At 41.8% G+C, this 20,415-nt stretch overlaps 1 protein-coding gene across 1 annotated transcript in view; it reads left to right on the forward strand.

Moving 5' to 3' along the window:
* The window catches only part of CEP170 (centrosomal protein 170), a 64,075-nt gene that overhangs the window by 22,263 nt on the left and 21,397 nt on the right, over positions 1–20,415 (forward strand). The window contains exons 6-12 of the mRNA XM_018559545.1: positions 3,914–4,064; positions 4,952–5,083; positions 5,828–6,298; positions 10,108–10,721; positions 14,235–14,358; positions 17,741–18,024; positions 18,079–19,477. Of these exons, the coding sequence (XP_018415047.1) occupies positions 3,914–4,064; positions 4,952–5,083; positions 5,828–6,298; positions 10,108–10,721; positions 14,235–14,358; positions 17,741–18,024; positions 18,079–19,477 (3,175 nt within the window). The remainder of the gene's footprint in view (positions 1–3,913; positions 4,065–4,951; positions 5,084–5,827; positions 6,299–10,107; positions 10,722–14,234; positions 14,359–17,740; positions 18,025–18,078; positions 19,478–20,415) is intronic.

Below are 20,415 nucleotides of genomic sequence, written 5' to 3' on the forward strand. Positions count from 1 at the left end.
AATAACAGTCCCTGGATTTTTAAAAAGAACGCACAATTACAGAAACCGTTATCGGCAAATAATTTTTGTAGCAACTAAGGAGAAATTCCTGGAGCGTGTGTGCATCTGTATATGTAAAGGGGGAAATCTACCATGTAATATGTAAATGGCCCATAAATTGTAATTAAGGATGCACAGAAATGACATTTTAAAAATGTGTCAGGCCGAAACCGAAAATGACTTTTTTTCTTCCAACCTTTTTTCTTTTATTTTTTAAACATTTTTATTATTATTTTTCTTTTATCTTTACGTTTAGGGGCTAAACAGACCCCTGATAGTTCCCTTTTAAAATGGAAAAAGAGATTGAGGACACAGTCCTCAATCTCTTTTTCTGCAGCCCCTGTTATGAATGAACAGGAAGCCTCTATACTGAGTGCTCCTGTCCATTCATAAACTGGGGAGATAGTAACTGATACTATGTCCACAATCATGAATGAACAGGACGTGATGTAAAGCACTTCTTGTTCATTCATAACTGGTGAGTGCTTAATGACTGTTCTCCATCCTCACTGCTCCGCCTGTCACAAGAGACAGAGCTCTCCTCCCGCACCGCCCTCTCGGCCTCCTGACAGCTTCTCTCTTCCCTGCTGGGCTCCGGCAGCTGGATTGGCTCTGTTTCCCCTCCAATCCCTGCTGACACAGGCGGGGGAGAGCAGCAGGGATCGGAGGGGACACATATAGGTGCCCAGGAGGTAGGAGAGAAGCAGGGATGGACTGCATTTTCAAACATTTTGGTACTATCAGCATTTTTCCCATAGTACCATTTTCGGACGAATTTTGGTGCATTTCTAATTGTAATAGATAAATCCTATGTTCAGCCATAGTTGTAGATTCATAAAATATACAAAGGCAATAGATGTGCAGTTCTTCATGTATAGGAAAGCTCTTTCTTCCATACATCTTTTGAACTTTTGGGGTATTCTTCTGAAAGATAAGTCTGTGGCAAAGTCTCAGAATAGAGGATCAGTGACTCAGGTGCCACTACTGTGTAGCCTGGTTTTCTAGTAGACCTCAAGCAGCCATGACAGCTCTGAATAAGTATTACCAGATGGATACGTGTAAGTAGAAGCGAGAATCATTAAACCATCTTGTGGTGGGTTGGCAAATCCAGTAAATTTAAGAGTTTTTTTGATACATCTTTACATTATTTATGCTGTTACTGGAAGCAGGTGGATAATTGAATTGCCAAATTACTCTGTTTAGTACATACAAATTGTTTCCTCAACCTTTTCCTTTTATGTTTTGTGCCTGTACGTCACCACAAACGTTAAAGTGGCTTTTCAAATGAATTTTATTAGTAATTGCATTGGCTTAGTGCTTCTAACCACCTTTATACTAGCAGACTAATGGGCTTATTTTACCAGCATCCAACAGAATTTTCTTTTTCCGGTCTTTTAAGGTTTAGTCCCATTTTAAATCAAGCAAAGATGTTCAATGTAGCTCATCCATCCAAAATGCATAGCTAACAATTGATCAACAGAACGTTGATGGCCAGAAGTGTCTACATGCTCTTTCAATTTAGTGTTTTGTTTACATTGAAGGGTGTCCTACTGCTCTTGCACAAATGGATCCAATGAAATTATCTTTAGATAATGCTTGACAGTGTTATGTGCAGTGATTGGATAGAACGAGGGGGGCCGGAATCTTGAGCGGTTGTAGACAATAGACCAAAGAAAACCTGTCCATTGACCTATATATTACCTCTACCATTGCTTTTATGGTCCTTTCCCCTTTTCTTTGTTCTTCCTCTTTAGAAGACGGGTGACATCATTAATCGAGTCTCGTGTAGAAATAGCGGTGTCTATTTTCTGGACAAAGATGCTGGCCTAGAAATGTATGCAGCATGTAAATCACAATGCCCTCACAAAGGCCTCCTGGCAGCTTCTCTCCCCCTCGCTGGGCTCCGGCAGCTTGATTGGCTCTGTGTCCCCTCCAATCCCTGCTGACACAGGCAGGGGAGAGCGTCGGGGATCGGAGGGGACAGAGACAAGTGCCCAGTGGGGAGGAGAGAAGCTAGGGATGCAAAAAAATAAAACAAAGATCTAAAGCGCTGCTACCAGTGGAAAAACAGAGTTTAGGGGGTGTTGAGGCCTGGAGGGCTAGGGGAATGCAGGATGTGAGTGACAAGTTCTCCGTTGGATGACAAAGGCGTAAGGGAGAGAAAGATAACAGTTGTAACATGGGGGATGGTACCATGTGTAAGAAGTGTAGAAACTCACCTTGAGGTTTTCGTGAATGTGCTGTCATCGACGTCAGGATCTCTGGGGAGGTAGACCCACAGAGCTAGGTCAAATGCGCTTTTTCCCTTCTTAATGGGGGAGGGAAGCCCATGCACAGAAAAGGCGATAAGGTCTCCTCAGATCACAGGTACCAGTATAAATCCAGGTGGAAAGAGAAAAAGGACAAGGACATAGTGCGTAACGTCCAATAAAATGCAATTTATTAAATAAAAAATGCGTACTCACAATGGTGGAAACAGTACAGGCATTGGGTATTGCTGGATCAGACCAGCAGGGCAAATGGCAGCAAAGCGATAAAAAAAACCTGTTCGTCCGGCTCAGCTCAGTGCAGTGACATCAGAAGCTCTGCCCTACGTACGTTACGTCAAAACACGTGACTTCATCAGGGGTCTGGGAAGCTAGGGATGCACCACATTTTCAGCCATTTTGGTATTGTCAGCATTTTGCCCATAGCACCATTTTCGGCCGAAATTTTGGTGCATTCTTAATTGTAATAAATCCTGTGCTCGGCCATAGTTGTAGATTCATGAAACATACAATGGCAATAGATTTGCATTTAAGGTTAATGTATAGGAAGGCCCTTTCTTCCATATATATTTTGAACTTTTGGGATATTCTTCTGAAAGATCGAGTCTGTGGCAAAGTCTCAGAATAGAGGTTCAGTGGCCGAAATTTGTATGCAGTAGCTTTTATGTTCTTCTTGTGCATACTCCTGTTATGTCATAAATTGTATGTTGAAATAGTATTTATTCAGGCAATGTTACTGATAACATTATTGTTAATTAGTGGGGGAACAGCATGTGCTAATACAATGTGCCTTAAGAATGGGCACTTGCATTAGCACATGCTGTTCCCCCACTAATGCACTCATAAACGTTGTTCAGGACAACAAACCTTTTGAAAGTGAAGTGTTGATTATAGTGAATATCTAGAAAGGTTATTTGATCTAAGCAGTACCCTGAAATATCTCCCATTTTGCTATGAATCTGTAATGAGAAATTGCAACGCACCATTTAACATCACACAGTGCCTAGGCTCTGCTGTGTCTGCAATGTGAGCTCATTTAGGGCATATACTCCCCACTCCTCCCTCTGATGACTTCAACATTTACGGGATTTGGAATGTCTTCTTGTGCACTGCAGTGACAGTAGGTGATGTCACTTCTCTGTTGCATGTTGTTCTTGGGCTGTATCGGAGACATTGCAGTGCAAGAATCTCCTTCCTTCATGTATCTTGGGCGCCACTGCTATTTTCAGACCCTAAGAAAGTGCCTACCACACCATGAGACGGTATTCCTGCCCCACTTTAGGCAATGGCCGCTCTGGGCAAAGGCTGTTAGTTGTTTACATCTGATAATGCAGGACAGCATTATGGTCTTGTAGTCATACCTTTTATCAATAATATATCAATAATTACCAACTGACCTTTTATCCAATTAAGTCTAGTGCTTTGAATGCAAAGTTTTACAAGCAGTGCTCCTTCTTTAGCAAATATATATTGATTACCTCGTTTAAACTCATGCTCTTGGGGGCTTGTGTTTCCTGTTTGGAAAAGGTCGAGTGAAATCTTGAGCTATTTTAGAAGATTCCTGAAACCAGAATAGCTAAGTAAGCCTAACTCTCTATTTTCTTTAGCATGAAAAGTTTACAAGTCAATTCCAGTTTTCTCAAAAGCAATTTGAAACTGAAGGATCGAAATGCAAGAGCGCAGATACAAAGGCAAATGTTTCTGCAGACGTTCATCACAAAGCTTTGGAGACACTGAAGTCAGAAGAAAAGCTTGCAGGTTGCATGATTTATTTCTTAAGTTACTTTTTGTGTGTGTGTAATCTTTATTAAAGGTCACAGAATGGTTACAGATGTTGAACATCAAAGCTACACATTTCTCTAGAGGTATCACAGAAGAACAGCAGCAGTGTTGCTTCTTAAGTCTTCTTAGTATGGTGTGACTAATGTTACATAGAAGTGGGCAACACTGATTAAAGCTGGGGAGGGGGTAGGTAAGATGGGTTGCTGGAGGTACCTAGGAACAAGTAGGAAGTAGGGGGAAGGGGCGGAGAAGTTAAACCATAAAAAAAGAACAGTAAAGTAGATACTAAAAGACCTAGTGTTTCAGAGATTGTTCTCTATTGAGTGGAAAGCCATGGCGGTGGTAAGTATTTTGTATTCCACTCAAGAAATTTGTGTTGTCCCTCCAGTTGACGGTAATAGGGCCATATTAGAGTTAGAGGTCCTGGATTTGAAGAGGTGCTATAATAAAGCCACGTAGCTCAAAAACTGTAGAATATATCATATTTTTCTTTGCATGTGACCACTCATTCCTGTGTTCCCAGAGTTCATGTTAGTGCCCAAGTCCCAGCTTGGGCTAAGAATGAAGAATTCCAGCCCCCCACAGACTAACCTGGTTACCAATCCAGCCCTCTGGGTTGAATACCACCCCACTTTCAGTGAGCCTGGGGCATTCGTTGTTTTAGCCTTTTTTTTTTTTTTCAAGCGACACTGCCTAAACTTCATAAAGTCAGCGTTATTACTACTAGTGTGTTTTTGTATATATTGCACTAATGGTATAACACCTTCCTTATTGTGCAGGATCTGTTTTGTCATTTTTACTGAGTAACATTTTTCTTCGTCTCTCTCTCTCTCTGTATGGGTGCTTTTGTTTTTTTTAAACAGCAGACCTTTCCTCAATGCCTCGTAGAACACCCTTGTATGGACAGCCATCTTGGTGGGGGGATCAAGATGCTCCAGGGAACACAAATAACCAAGAGAGTAAAGAAGCCAAACCTCATGATGCTAGTGCACCAGGTATAATATGTGAAGTTGTTTTATGTATAGCATGTAGATTTTGATTTTTGTATTACTATTCAGTGTTGTACATGAATATTAAAGAAAGTAAAATTCAGACAAAGACCAGAGCAAATGATAACAGATGGTGGGGATGAGGTCCCTGCCCCTATGTGCTTTATAGTCTATGGGGAGAGGGAACGCTAGATAATAGCTAAAGGAGATGGTATTGGAATAGCGGGAGGTAATGAGAGATTAGTGACTTGATAATGAATGGTCAGGATAAACAGGCAGACAATTTGTGAGTTCCACATTTCATTTGTGATTCCAAGTGGAGTAAAAAACCCATCCTGATCAGTTTATGAAAAACTGTTGAGAAACTGGTTGAATCAGTCAAAAGTCGAGCGGTTGTGGCCCTCTCAAGACCCCATTTTCAACAAAAGTCGTTTTTTTCAACTGACTTTTGTAGAGGTAGCTAGTTTGAAAAATCTCAAGCTTAACAGTAATTGCAGCCAATCCACTGCTGTCACTATCCGGGTGTTCTGACAGTGGCACACCCGCCTCTGGCAGGTGAGAGTCCTCCATCTACATTCTTTAGCATAGATGGGGGAATGTATAACAGCCAGTGTACGTCTAACTCCATTTTTATATAAATAGTAAGTATGTTTCAGAAGTGATTGTTTAAAAATTAGATGGCAGTTGGTTAGGAAATGTCAGAACATTTTTTATTAGATTGCACTATACATTTTGTAATTTTTTTGTTAGGTTCCTGCAAAGATGTCAAGAAAAGTACTCAAGTGGCAGCATTGAAAGAAGAAAATGCTAATTCTTTTATCAGAGAGCCAAGTTACTTTGAGATCCCTTCTAAAGAACTCCAACAATGTTCTGAAGGAGAAAATGCCACATATGAAATCCCAACGCAGGATCCCCACAGTTCTCAAGCTTCAGGGGCAGGCCATGCTTCATTTACAATTGAGTTTGACGAGACCTCCCCAGGTAAAGTAACCATTAAAGACCACATAACCAAGTTTACGGACCACCGTCAAAAATCAAAGAAGACTTTGTCTGCCGGAGATAAGGAACTGGCTGGGTTACATACAGAGATGATTGCAGCGGAAAGTAAAGTAGCTGATTGGTTGGCACAAAATAACCCACCAAGACTGTTAAAGGAAGCCGCTGAAGAAGACAGTAAAAGTATTAAAAGCGATGTCCCAGTGTACTTGAAGAGGCTACAAGGTAATAATGTAATATTGCTTTATAATATTTTCTGTCTCTTTTTAGTTTTCAGATTTTACTGATCTATCAGTATTAATATTATTATTATTCAGGATTTATATAGCGCAAACATTTGCCATCACATTAAAATATAAATGGAGACAGTACAATTCAAGACAAGATGGTTAGGTGTAGCAGGCGTTTGTACAGATGCAGCTCCTTTTTGTGTGCATGCCTATGAAAACAGCAGTGAGTGGCAAAGTTGGCATTCTGCTTGAACAATGTCTAGTCTTCCATGTTGTCTGCAATACTTCATACACACCAGGTCAAGGGAGAAGTATGTAAGCCACAGCAAATAGCTTTAAAGGAGAACTATGAGGTGAGTGGTTTCCACTCATCCTCATAGTTGGTGCCGACCTGTGACAAAGAAGCTGTCACAGGTTGGCTCTATTGATCGGGAAGTGAGCAGACACATGCAGCCATCAGTTCACTTCCCGATCGTCTTCCTGCAGTGAGTGGTGACTGTCAGTGACCGCTCCCCGCAAGGATTCTCCCCTCTCAGATCCTCCAGCACTGAGTGGAGGAACGGACAAGGGAGGGACCGGGCACAGCTGACTCTGCCTCTTGATAGCTGGGTGGATCACGACAGTATTGTCGGGATCCGTCCCGGCTGCGACGCGCTCAGTGTATAGCGAGCGATAGCCCACTATATACTGAGCTTTGAGTCACGGGAGGAGGTTAGTACGTCCTTTCGTGATACTAAGGCCTCATTCACACTACCGCGCATATACGCACGTATTGTACCATATGCAAATAAATGGCTCCATACACATAGCCGCGTATGGAGTTGTATATTTGCATAGCGTAAAAATGCACAAAAACAGAATGGAACCGAGATGCGTCCGGGCAGCGTATTTCTGCATATTTTAAGCGCATACGCATGTTTGCGCGTCTATGAGCGTATGTGCGTACAGTTCATTAAAATTTCTATTAGGAATGATGCATTCTGAGAATGCAAATAGTGCACGCATATACGCACATACGCTCGTATAGACGCAATATACAATTTTGCTCTTGCGTTGTGTGTGAATGAGGCCTAAAGAGAACTATGGGCAGATCCAAAGAAGCTTTGCTCTGGGCACAAAAACTTAGCCAAATCTATTCCTCAGTAGCTACAAATCATATAAATTCACTACTGCACCAAATGTCTTTGCAAACCCAGATATTAAAAGTAGTGGTAACATCAGTTGGCTGCACAAAGCTTATGCAGAGACCCTACAGGTCCACCCACTACACTACAGGCTTTCTGCATTAAACTACAGGAGGACGCGGATACAAGACCAGCCACCCTGCACAAGGAGAGAGCAGCAGTGATCGGTCCGTATTGCAGGAAATTCCTTTACATTAGAGAAGTTGTTTTTTTTTTATTGTGTATTCCTGGCCAGGTCTGAGAGAAACACACAAAGTACAGCAAGATTCAAGCAAGAATACATATGGCTCTTGTATTTAGACAATATTTGATTAGCTAGGATTTCCGTTCTAATTACAGGACCAGTAAACCTAAAATAATATTGTAGGAGAACTGTTAATAATGATCACAAATATGTATGAAAAATAAAATGAGTCAGAACTGTGCAGAAACCAAGATGTCTGACACAGAACAGAATTTTGCTGTCTATGCTGTTATGAGTCATTTTAAGAGGCTTAGATGTGGGATGTCCTGCTTGCAGTGGTATTGCTGGATAGGAAGTTGTGTGGGAAAGAGGAAACTATCTCTGGCTGCAATAAATGTATGTTTTGTATCAGATGTTTTAATAACATCTTATATCATGCATGCATTTTTTCTGCTGTTATTTCCCCTTCTATTCTCATATGTGGATGGTTACTGAGAGGCCTCTGTCAGTCATTGTTGCGGGCAGTCTGTTCTCAATCAGCACTGGGATAATGGGGTTAAAAGGCTGTCCATATGTACATTAATAAATAAACTATATACAGAATAAAGACTTTTAAAACATTAACATTCATTGATAGCACTGCTAATACAAACAAAATACATGGCCACAAGCACGTAGTGATGTATTTATAAATTGAGTGCAGAGCTATTTGCTCTGCGAAAGCCTAAGGCTAACCATACACTGCTCTGTTTTTCTCATTCAACCCGCAGGCTCGACCCGAAAAATAGAGCAGATATAGAATAGAATAGAGCCAGCCCCTGTCAGAATACCTGAGCAGAGGCGGAAGCTCAATGTCTGCCAGCTCTGTTTGTTAGATTTTCCGACCGACTGATGTTTGCTGATGACTGTTATAGCCTCATTCAATTTAGAGTTCTTATTAAAATTTGTGTAAACCCCTTATGATTAACTTCTCTTAATTGCTTCCTTTTCTGTTAAATATAGCATTGAAAGAGTTTTGTAATGCCTGTTTTGAGTGCAAAAATTATTTGTTGAGCCTGTTGTCAGTCACTGTTCCCTGCAGGGATTCCTCCTTCCCCTCTTTATTCCTCCAGCACTCATTGGGGGGGCAGACGGGAGGGGGGCGGCACAGCTGGCTCGAGATCCTTCCCGGCTGTGGCATAGCTCTATGTTGCCAGCAGATAGCTGTCAGTAGCCCGCTATACGTTGACTTTGGGTCACTGGAGTACATTAGTAAATGTGCTTCCGTGACCCAAAAGAGAAGTAAAGTCAAAAAAGGTTTGGCTCTATTTCTTTTTTTTTTAAACCCCTGTAATAAAAGGACAGAATATCTTTCACTTACATGTTGGATTTTTGGGTTTGGTTGGCGTTGGATTTAAAACATGTCCAAAGTATTACACCTAATTTTCAGGCAACAACGAGCATTTAAAGGAGCACTATGGGGTCAGTGCTCTTCCCCATAGTTCTCCTTAGGGTAACGGGAGGACACAAACTAGCGTCCTCCCGTCATCCAAAGCTCAGTATACCGCGAGCTACAGCTCGCGGTATACTGAGACGCGGCAGCCGTAACAGATCCCGACATTACTGTCTGGATCCACCCAGCTGCGTGAGTGACAGCTGGCTCTGCCCATCAGCTTGGGATAGATGACTAAATGGCTATTACTCACTCTGTGGGTGCTGATCACTCAGGGGTTGTTGCACATATACTGCAGCCCAGTCACTAGTTAATGTACATACCCTGCAGGTGCTAAATCTGGCTAGAGAACTCTGGTACAGGAAGGGCAATCTTTGTCACGCATGCACACTGGACTCCGTGACCAATGTCCATTGGAAGGTTATGGGCAGTGCTAATATGCAATTTATGTGGTGAAAGTCTGGAACTGCATAGTGATGAGACTTGGGAGGGGAAACTGAAAATTGTGTGTGCTGTAGGAGGCATACAGGAAAAAGACAAATCTGTGTGCTGAAGGTGGGATCTCACTGGGCAAAGACCATAAGCCCTCGTTCACACCTGAACGTTTTGTAGCGCGTTCTACGCTCGACGAACGCTCTACAAAACGCTCAAAAATATAATTCCCATTGTATTCAATGGTCTCGTTCCCACCTTGGCGTATTTCCGCCCGTCCCTAACGCGCTACAAAACGGCCCACGCCTGAAAAGGTACAGGTACTACTTTGGGCCATTTTTGTTGCGCATTTCCATTGGGATACAGCCAAGTAGCCTTCGGAAACGCGCGACGGTCGCGCAACTTTTTTACCGCAAATCGCGGTTAAAAAAAACCGCGCGACGGTCGCGCATATGCAATACGCCTAGGTGTGAACGAGACCTAAGGAGGGGGATTCAAACTTGTACATAATCTATAGGGTAGGAAGGAAGAATAATTTGTTTGTTTTAAAGTCATTATTCACTTCTTTATAGGCAACAAACATGAGGATGGGACGCAGAGTGACTATGAAAACAGTGCAACACCTAAGCATGCAAACAAGTGCACTAACTCACAAAATTGTGGAAGACAGACCACGTCTATAGAGCAGAGAAAGCTGGAACAGAAGCTTCAGACTGGAGGGAAGCAGCAGGAAACTGCAAGTCAGACTGCTTTTTTGATAGAGTTTTTGGATGATGACCACCCAAGAAAAAGACGCTCTTATTCTTTCTCTCTGAACACAAGCACTGCAGGCCCAGAAGCTCCATATCCAATCCCACAGTCAAGGATAGATAAAGTCAAAGCAGCTTCTGTTGATCCTAAAGGGCTGTGTTTGGGTTTACAGTCTGTTGCCTCATCTCATAGAGTAATTCATAGCACACAGCATGCAAAATTGCTGCTTAAACAGAAGTCTGAAGAGCCTTGCACATCTTTATTAGTTTCACAAAATGTTTTGTTGAGGAGCTCTGGAAGCCTTGGACATCGACAAGCTAATATGCGAATTACATCTGACAGCGCAGAATTGCCTTCCGTGGAAAAAGATCACAAGAGCAGTCATCTTTGTGAAAAGGCAAATAGCAAGGATGATGCAGGAGGACAATGTGTGACGGTAACCCAAATAACAGCTTTCAGATTCACAGCTAGTCTCAGACACAGGCCCATTCTGATTTTAAATGTAATATAAACTACAGTGTTTACAAAATGCAATTCCGTGTTCTGTAAGTGCTGAATACAGACAAAACTGCTCTTTCAACACTAGGAGAGTGCAGCAAATCACTATTATCTTTTCCTGTAAATGATGACTATGATGATATTGGGTTTTGTTACCTGATAGATTTCAGTACAGTGCATTCCAGGTCTGAGTTGGTTTTGCCCATGAGGTAGCACATTGCTTTAAAGGAAATGTGCACGTTTAATATATTTTCTAATGTACATTTATTGTATGTTGCCGGTCCTGAGATCCGATGCGGCCGGGACGGGCATGGCTCTGTGACAGGAGATCAAAGGGAGTTTAGTATACGAACTCCCTTTGATCTCCTCTCAGTCCCCGAATGCAGGAAGTGATGTATATCACATCAGCTAGAGAAGCTGATGATGCTGATCTCTGCTTCATCAGCTTCTCTGGGGTTCCCCAGGTGACATTAGGGGTCTTCAAGACCCCTGATGTCTCCATAAAGAGGACCTGTCATGTAAATTGGCTATCCCATAGGGGGCTTCTTAGCCCCCCCATGTAATAGCAATAAAGTTGTGTGGAAAAAAAAAAAAAGTAATACAAAAATGAAATGATAAAAAAAAATAAAGCATTAAAAAAAATTCAAAAAGAAAACATTTTTTTAAGCCCCCACATACACACGCAGATATGCGTCGGGTGCGCCTGCGTGCGAAAACGACGATTGCGCCTATTGTGCCGCACATGTTACATATCGCCGCAAACGTCGAAGTGAGAGCAATAATTTTAGAGCAAATTAATTTTAAATATATATATTTAATAGTCACCATTTAGAGCAACCAGGTGTTGTATTCCAAGTAGCTTTTCTCATCATTTTCCATATCGGTCCTGTGAGACAGACCAGAATAGTAGGGAGATTATATTACACTGTCTCCAGAGTGAGCCGAGGAGGAGGAAGACACCCCCACCCGCCCTCACAGCAAAGACGGAACCGTCAGGCTACAGGCCTGTATCAAAAGGCTTTTGCTTGCTTCAAGGGAGTTTTGCATTCTCATGGAAGTCTACGGGAATGCAAAACCTGCTTAAAGTAACTCATATGCAGAGTCCAAAAGCCAGTTGACATAGGCATTTATTCTGTTATCTAGGATGCATTTAAATATGCAGGAAATGCTGGGCTAAACAGTGCCTTAATGAAATGTAGCAGTAGCTTATCAATTTAATATTACGTCAGACATGCACTTTCATTTAGAGTGGGGTAGGGTTAGCATCTGTCAGTTTTTTTCATTGCAATCTGTGTCCCCATTTTGAAGATTTCCCCTCACTCCCTGTCTTGATGGCTGGTGTCACCAGGACTGGATTTGAGGGTAAATCTCCTCACCCGAAACACATGCTAACCTTAACCCCTTCATGACTGAGGCCTTTTTTTCATTTTTTGTACCCATGTTATATTCCACATTTTAGGCCTGAAAATTACTTAAAACCCCCCAACATTATAAAAAGTCGTTTAAACAGCCCCGATGCTGGCGACGTACACTGTACGTCGTCAGTCACGAAGGGGTTAAAGGTTATCGGGCAATGACAAATCAATACGATCCCTTGTTGAAGAAAACTGTCACCAGTGGGCTCTGACCAAGTTCAGTCTACGGAGTTCCTAGTGTTAATTGTCACAGCTTACGAGAAGCGATTCTCTTGGTTTCTTGTGTCCAAGGACCTGTAGCACTCCTTACCGGAACTCCCATACGTATTAGTGGGTGCTTGCAATGACTGCGGATGGCGCCGCACTCATCATAGTCTTGTGTAAAAACGTCACCAGCACGACAGAGACTTGAATGTCAGTGCAAATCCATTTATTGATGTCACTCAGTGTCATCAAGCGCTTTCGGGGCCACGCAGGGTCCCCTTCACCAGGCTCAGAGTAAACATCAAACGATCTACATTTGATGTTTACTCTGAGCCTGGTGAAGGGGACCCTGCGTGGCCCCTGAAAGCGCTTGATGACACTGAGTGACATCAATAAATGGGATTGCACTGACATTCAAGTCTCTGTTGTGCTGGTGACGCTTTTACACAAGACTCTCTTGGTTTCTTGACACCCCCCAAGGTTTCGGCCCTTGGGTTTGCCTCACCATCAACAGCTAACAGTACTCCTTAGGCCCCGTTCACATATAGCGACATACCTTTTGCAGCGGATCCGCACGGCCGGGATAGCGCGACTTTCGGGGCGACGATCCAGCGACGGTAGCGCGACCTTCCCCGTCGGGCTCCATAGAAAAAAAGTAAAATCGCGCAAAATCCGCCGAAAAAAGGGTCCGGTAGAAGCGACTTGCGACCGCGACGCGCGACATGGAGTTAAGACAGCTCCATTGAATAACATTGGCCGGCGACTTCTTGCGATATCGCGCGGCAAAAATGCGCGATATCGCGGCGGAAATCGCGCGACAATTCGCTATATGTGAACGGGGCCTTAAATCAAAATCTTGCATTGCATTGAAGACTGTCTGCTCAGCTGTTCTAATTTTTATCACATTGTACAACTTGCTGCACCACTAGCTAAATCTTTCAAGTTTCTTGTATTATATCTTTTCAAAATGCCAAAAATAGGACCAGCATGTTTGCTAAATCAGACAACCCCTACTCTTAAAGCCCCACTTCTAAAGGGTTTAGATAAAACTCAGATTAACCACTTCAAGGCCAGGTGTTTAGACCCCCTTCCTGGCCAGGCCATTTTTCAGTATTCAGCGCTGCGGTACTTTGACTGACGTTTATTCCGTCATGCAGCGCTGTACTGAAATGAATTTTATACCATTTTTTGGGGACAGATAGAGCTTTATTTCGGTGGTATTTAATCACCACTGGGGTTTTAATTTTTTACTATAATTAGGAAAAATTACAGAAAATTTGGGGAAAAAAAAAGTTTTTTTTAACATTATGTTAGGAAACATTTATTATTACCCAGTTTTTTGGTAAAATATAAAAGATCGGGGTCACGTCGGGTAAATAGACACCAAACATGTCAAGCTTTAAAATTGCTCGCACCCGCGAAATCGCAGAAAATTACCGTACCCAAAATTGGCCATGGGCGACGCTTTAAAAGCTTTTACCGCTCATCAGTTTAGGGTTATCAGTGATTGATGGCCCTACAATTATTGCTCTCACTCCGACGTTCGCGGCGATATGTAACATGTGCGGCGTAATGGGCAGGACCGATCGGCACCCCATACACGCGATCCGCCGGCTCTTGTCGCTTGTATGGTGACGGGCATCACTGCCTGTTTTTAAATTTCGGCCATTCCCCGCCGTTTTTTTACTACGGCCGGCCCGGAGGTGGTTAAAGAGAACTTTGACAATGGATTTGACTTTAGTGGCATTGTTTCATGATTAGAATTTTCTCTTTACGGAGGGATTTTACTTAATTTCTAGATTTGCTGTTTATTCTTTCTTTCTTTGTTTTAGGAAATGTCTTCATCTAGTAAAAAACGTTGGGCATCACAATGGGCCAGTCTGGCTTCTAATCATGTGGGACAGGATCAAGATAATGGACAGAATGACTGCAATATTTCACCTCCTGCTGAAAATGGTACTTTTTTGGCATTTTTGAATACTACTACTAGACATAATATTGTTGTTTTGCTGATATTAGTGTGGATGCACCCTAGAGAGGTTTCAGATCTAATTTTTATGTGAGCATGTTGAACGGACTTTTGAAAAATGCTTGGTATCACTGTAATGATTTAAAGTGGAATTGTTACAGTCGGTCAGTGGAAAGTAGGGGATTGAATTTACTTTTTCATAGGTGGCAAAAAGTGATAACCTAATCTTTATTACTCCTGAATCCTGTTGGCCTCGATGCATTTGAATGGAACTCCAAACTGATATATAAAGCAACACTAGCCAATCCAATAATGCTATTTGAGTTCTCAGAGGTCCCTTTATGTAGCCAAATGTATGCTTTACCTGTATAATAAAAGACTATAGAAATGATGCCACAGTCTCTGCTATAGGCAGACCTTGTGTTAGGTGCTCCTGCAGAAAACAACCAATCTATGTATAAGAACACCACAGACCCCACTTGTTGCCCTCCACACTACAGACCTGTATCGTTATGGCTCATAGCTCCTAGTATTGCCCACTCTTCAGACAGATCTGTGCTGTGTGACAGGGGCGGACAGGAGAGATATTTCAGTTTCTGCCTAGATTCATCTTCACTTATTCACATTTCTGTTTTTCCAAGTCTCCCAGGGATGTAATGTGGTGAAGTAGGAACCTGTATCAGTACTGTAATGTATAGGGTTTACTAAATCTCTCCCCTGCACTAGTGTCATAGTGCCACTATGCATCTGGCCAGCTTGGTGGGACCTTGGGTTTAATCACAAATTGAAGAAGATCTGAAATGACAGCACATACTTTCATTGTAGAATATCAACATTGTATTAGAAATAAAACAAATTTAGGGTTGCACAGACACCAAGTACAGTACTCGGTACAAGTACGAGTACAATTACCGATACTTTTGAACTCCAAGACTAGACTAGAGAAAAATTAAAAAGTTAGGAGGCAGCTGCCATTTATAAGGAGTACACGGAGCTCCTGGGATTTGTACATCTCTGTTTTAATGTACGATTTTGTTTTTATAAATATAAATAAAGGGATGCACAGATACCAGTTTTACGAGTACTGGTACTTGCCGAGTACTTACAAGTACGAGTACTGATACATTTTTGTTGTCATGTGACAGTTTTTCTAAATCAATACAGACTAATGATTTCAGGACAGTGGTGGAGCGCCAGAGCCAGGTCCCAGCTGCAACCGCTGCAACCCTGGTAGTTCTTATAAAAATGCCAAGTATCTGCACTGGTACTCAAAGTATCTGTGCATCCCTTAACAAATTATAGTTATTCTTGGTAAGCCAAGCTTACTTGAAAAATCTCCTTTTAATGTTGTAAACACTGCCTATTTGTTGGTCAACTCTTTCAACAACTTCCTGGATTCCCTGCATACTTTGCAGCTTCTCTGCTTATTCCTTTTGTTTGCTTTTGATTTCTTATGACTACAAATGCCTTGGTACCTTGCTGCCTGCACACAGTGAGGATGTGTCTCTTGAATCTCCTCCTTGGCATCTCTGTAGTTCAAAAGGCAGGCATAGTAAATGTGTCACTGCATTCAGGGAAGTAAATGTGTGGGATTCTATGGGATAATATGATTTTACATTTTTGGCCGTTGATGAACTTTTAGTAGTTGGACTGTGAAGTTTGCACAGAGAAAATTATGTGTAACATGCTGTCTACTTGCTTTATATTTATGAGAACTGCAGTTTAACTTTGAGCACACTGGGGGGAAATTACCAAAACTGGAGCAGTTGCAGATGGCAGCCAATCAGCTTCTCTCTTCAGTTTGTTCCAATGAAGCTGACTGGTTGTCATGGACAGTTGCTCCAGATTTTGTCTGCTCCAGTTTTGATAAATTCCCCTCACTGTTTATCCATTTTTGCATTTATTTTTACATACACCTAGCTGAGTTTGTCCTGATGTCAGTTTCCTATAATTCCATGCACAGCAGCATTTTATACTGGAATCATTTTTGAGACAACCAGGGCTGTATTGCTTTGCCTAGTTCTTCTTAGCTGAGAACTGAACATGGTAACAGGAGCTGCTGCTCCCTCATTGTCCAATCACAGGCTGAGGAAGGAGATGCAACTTCTTAATTTTGTCTGTAAACGTGCATTATAGAACCAAAGGATAGCACTTCATAGGTAATAGAAATGTAAACAACTTCCGTGTTTTACTTTTTTTTGGTTGTCTACTTTAAGAGTTGACCTTGAGGGGGAAAAGGGAGGTTAAGGCCACACTTGTGATCTTGTCCCTGGTAAAAAAAAAATGACCAGCGCCACTAATACATGCAAGGGGAACACTCACCTGCTTTGAATATGTCGCTCCCTAGTCGGCTACAGCGGCGAGTCTTGCTCTCTCGCTGCGAGAGATACTTCAGAATGTAAGTTGCTGCTTGGAGAGTTCCGCCTCATTTACCCAGCTGGCTAGGGAGCGACACATGCAAGCAGGTGAGTGTTTCACCTCCAAGTGGTGTTTCCTTAATTGTGATCCTACCACTTGTGAATTCTCACCAGTGGCAGGATCGTAGGTATGACATCCGCCTAAATCTTTTGTGCCTTTTATAATAATTAGGAACAAGTATTCAAGCTATTAAATCCAATTGTAACTGATTTTCTTTAAAAAGAGTAACATTATTTGTTTCAAAACAGAATATGATCCAGTTAATTATAAAACGAACTACTTGACTTTAACAACTTTCACATATACAGTATGTGGAAGTGAGTTGGGTTTATGCTTTGTGGTCATTGTAAATTCAAAAAACAGTAAGTGAAACTAGCTTGCCATGTTTGTATTTTGATTGTGGGAACGTTATGTTTTTATTATTCAGGAATTAAATCTTAAAAATGCATTCAAGTACCTTTAACTATTAACAATACTGGACCTTATTTCTGTATCACTGGGCTGTAGATCTTCAAATCATATCTTATTACTGCTGAAACTGTCCTTCCTTCTGGAGGGTGGTTACTTTTGTTCTCTGTTGTCCCTGTGTGTGTTGTAAAGTAGCCACCGCTCCAAGCTCGCTTCCAAGATGGATTACTATCTCACGCTTTTTTTATTCATTTGCATTGAGATTGTAGTCCATTATGGAAGCAAGCTTGGAGCGGTGGCTACTTTACAACACATACAAGGACCATGGGGAACAAAAGTAGCCACCCTTCAGAAGGAAGGACAGTGTCAAAGCGAATTCAGAGATGATTTAAGGATCTACAGCCGAGTGATGCACAAATAAGCTACATTTTTGTTAATGGGTAAGGTACTTGATTGCATGGTTTAACTTCTAAGTTTAGTGTCACTTTAAGTTTACACATTAATTCTTGATGAGCAAAAAGATGTCTTGCTATTGTGTTTCAGATGCAGATATGAGTGAATCTGGTATGTCACTTAAAAGTAGTGGATCTGCTGCCTCAGTGACTTGTGCAAGCGATCGTAAAAGGAGAAGTTTACCAAAGCTTCCAAAGGAGGAAACAAATGCTTATGTTTCTACAAGTAAACAAGCACATAGGTCAGATGTTGGAGAAAAACAAGATACAGAGTTACAGGAGAAAGAATCACATGCCCGTTTAGGTAAGAAAGACAAGCTATATGTTTCCAATGGAAAAGCTAGAACGAAGCAAGATAAACCTACGGAAAGTTCAGTGGATAAAACTGGAACCATAATGGATTATACTTATTTAGGATTTGACGCTAAGAAAGATGCCTTACTTTCTGCAAGGAAGCACGCAGTACACAAAGCCCACCTTGAGCAAATGAAAGATCAGTTGATTTCTGCAAAGCTGTTCAACAAGCCACCAGTTATCCAACCAAGTGATTCAAACTCTCCTAATGTCTACAAGCAACAGTCTTCTGAAACCTCCCAGAAAAAGGCTGCTCAGAAAAGTGAAGTTGTTTCAAACAGCAATAGCGTCAAAAGCGTTGAAAGTGATAGAAAGGAAACGTCCAGGCCACTTGTGAGACAAGGCAGTTTCACTATAGACAAGCCTAGTTCAAACGTACCTATAGAACTTATTCCACACATTAATAAACAACCTGTGCTATCACCTAACTTTCCCTTTACTTCTGTGAGCAGTGTCAGAGGGAGAAGCGACTCCGTAGACACGGACTCCAGCATGGATACCACTCTACTTCTCAAGGATACAGAAGCAGTCATGGCTTTCCTTGAAGCAAAGCTCCGAGAAGATAGTAAAATCGATGATGATCCACAAACACCTAGCTACAACCAGGAAAATTCTATATCCCCTGAATCAGATGTTGATACTGCAAGCACTATTAGTTTTGTTGCTAATGACGCAGATAGAAAATGTCCCCAGAAGCGAAAGACTCTTACCAGCCTGCACAAGGATAAATCCTCAACATCATCCCCCTCCAAAGAACCCCTCAGCTCATCCGTATCCATAACCCGTGAAAGAAAAAGTAAAACTCATGTTAGGGAGGCTGGAAACAGAAGTGATATCCAAAAAGTTCTTCGAACTAGTGCAAAGAACAGACAACCATCTCTTGACTTGACAGATGATGATCAGACCTCTAGTTTACCTTGTTCTACTGTGTCGGATATTTTATCTTCTGATCAAGAAACATATTCTGGAAGGTCACACTCCAAATCTCAGTTTGCCTCTGTTGATGACAAGTTTACCAATATAAAAACTGCTGCAGCTAACAAGCCTGTTACACTCCCTAGGCCTCGTCCAACAAGGACTTCACTTTTACGCAGGTCACGATTAGGTGAAGCTTCAGACACCGAGGTTGGAGATAATGATAGAGCATCTGTTGCCTCAGAAGTATCAACAACAAGTTCAACATCAAAGCAAACAGCTACTAGGAAACAACTTTCAAGAATAGATTTGCTTGCACAGCCTCGTAGAACGCGGCTTGGTTCTTTATCTGCACGCAGCGACTCAGAAGCGACAATAACAAGAGGTTCTGGAGCGTCACGTGCTTCAGAATATGCAGTTAGAAGTAATGCTAAAATGACTCCAACAACTGATGGGAAAGGTTCTCCACGAGCCAGAGCTAACAGTATTTCTCGCCTATCAGATGCCAAGACAAAAGTGGTTCCACCTGTTCATGGTTCTCTTGCTGGTGAGTTTTCATGTTTATCAAGTGTTTTTGTGAGTAGTATGTTTTGTCGTCAGTGAATTAAGCTGAATACAGCTGTGGAGAGTTATAAGAAACAGACAAAGACCCAGTGCGGTCCATCCAGTCTGCTTTTTCTTTAAGCACATTTGTCTAAGTATAGACCTATGTTTCTCCCAAGCATGTTTACCTTCACTTAAAGAAGCACTCCACGAAACATTGTTATTAAGCCTTGTGATGGAGCTGCCCCCACACTGCAAGGGTTAAGTGCTCATTTGTGTCTAGGTGCTTAAAAAAAAAAAATTATACTTACCAGACCATGCGAACCAGATTGTTCTTAGACCGCTGTCTGGAATGTGTCTCCCCCTCTGTTGCAATGGTCTAAAGATCCTGGGGTCATCACGCTCTATACACTGTGCATAGATGTGAGGACGCTTCAGCCGGCAAAGGGGACATGCTTCACAGTCTTCAGTGATCACAGAAGCAGGGTGCCAACTCGGATAGTCTGGTTAGTATAACTTTTTCTTTTTTTTAGCACCTAGACAAGAAGAGCCCTTAACCCTTGCAGTGCATGGGGTAGCCCCTCTGCAAGGATTAATACAATTTTCAACTGGAGTTCTTTAATAATGGCACACTACCTCTTCTAGAAGTCTGTTCCAAGTATACACTACTACTCTTTTTGTAAAATAATGCTTTCTAACATTACTTTTGAACTTTGCTCTGCTAGTTTGCTAGTTCATTAAAGTAATATTGTAACGTAAAGTATAACTACACTTTTACTGATAAAACAATAGTCCTTCCCTGGTCAATTGCTTAGATTGCAAGGATTTAAGAATTTGAATCACTGCACAGTCCTACTTTTTGCTGTTTACTTTTGGACTCGCTTCCCTTTCCTTGCAGCCACTTCCTGCTTGTGTGCACACACACACACACACACACACACACACACACACACA

Source organism: Nanorana parkeri, unplaced genomic scaffold, assembly GCF_000935625.1.
Source record: "Nanorana parkeri isolate BGI_ZX_2015 unplaced genomic scaffold, ASM93562v1 scaffold402, whole genome shotgun sequence".
Classification (NCBI taxonomy): domain Eukaryota; kingdom Metazoa; phylum Chordata; class Amphibia; order Anura; family Dicroglossidae; genus Nanorana; species Nanorana parkeri.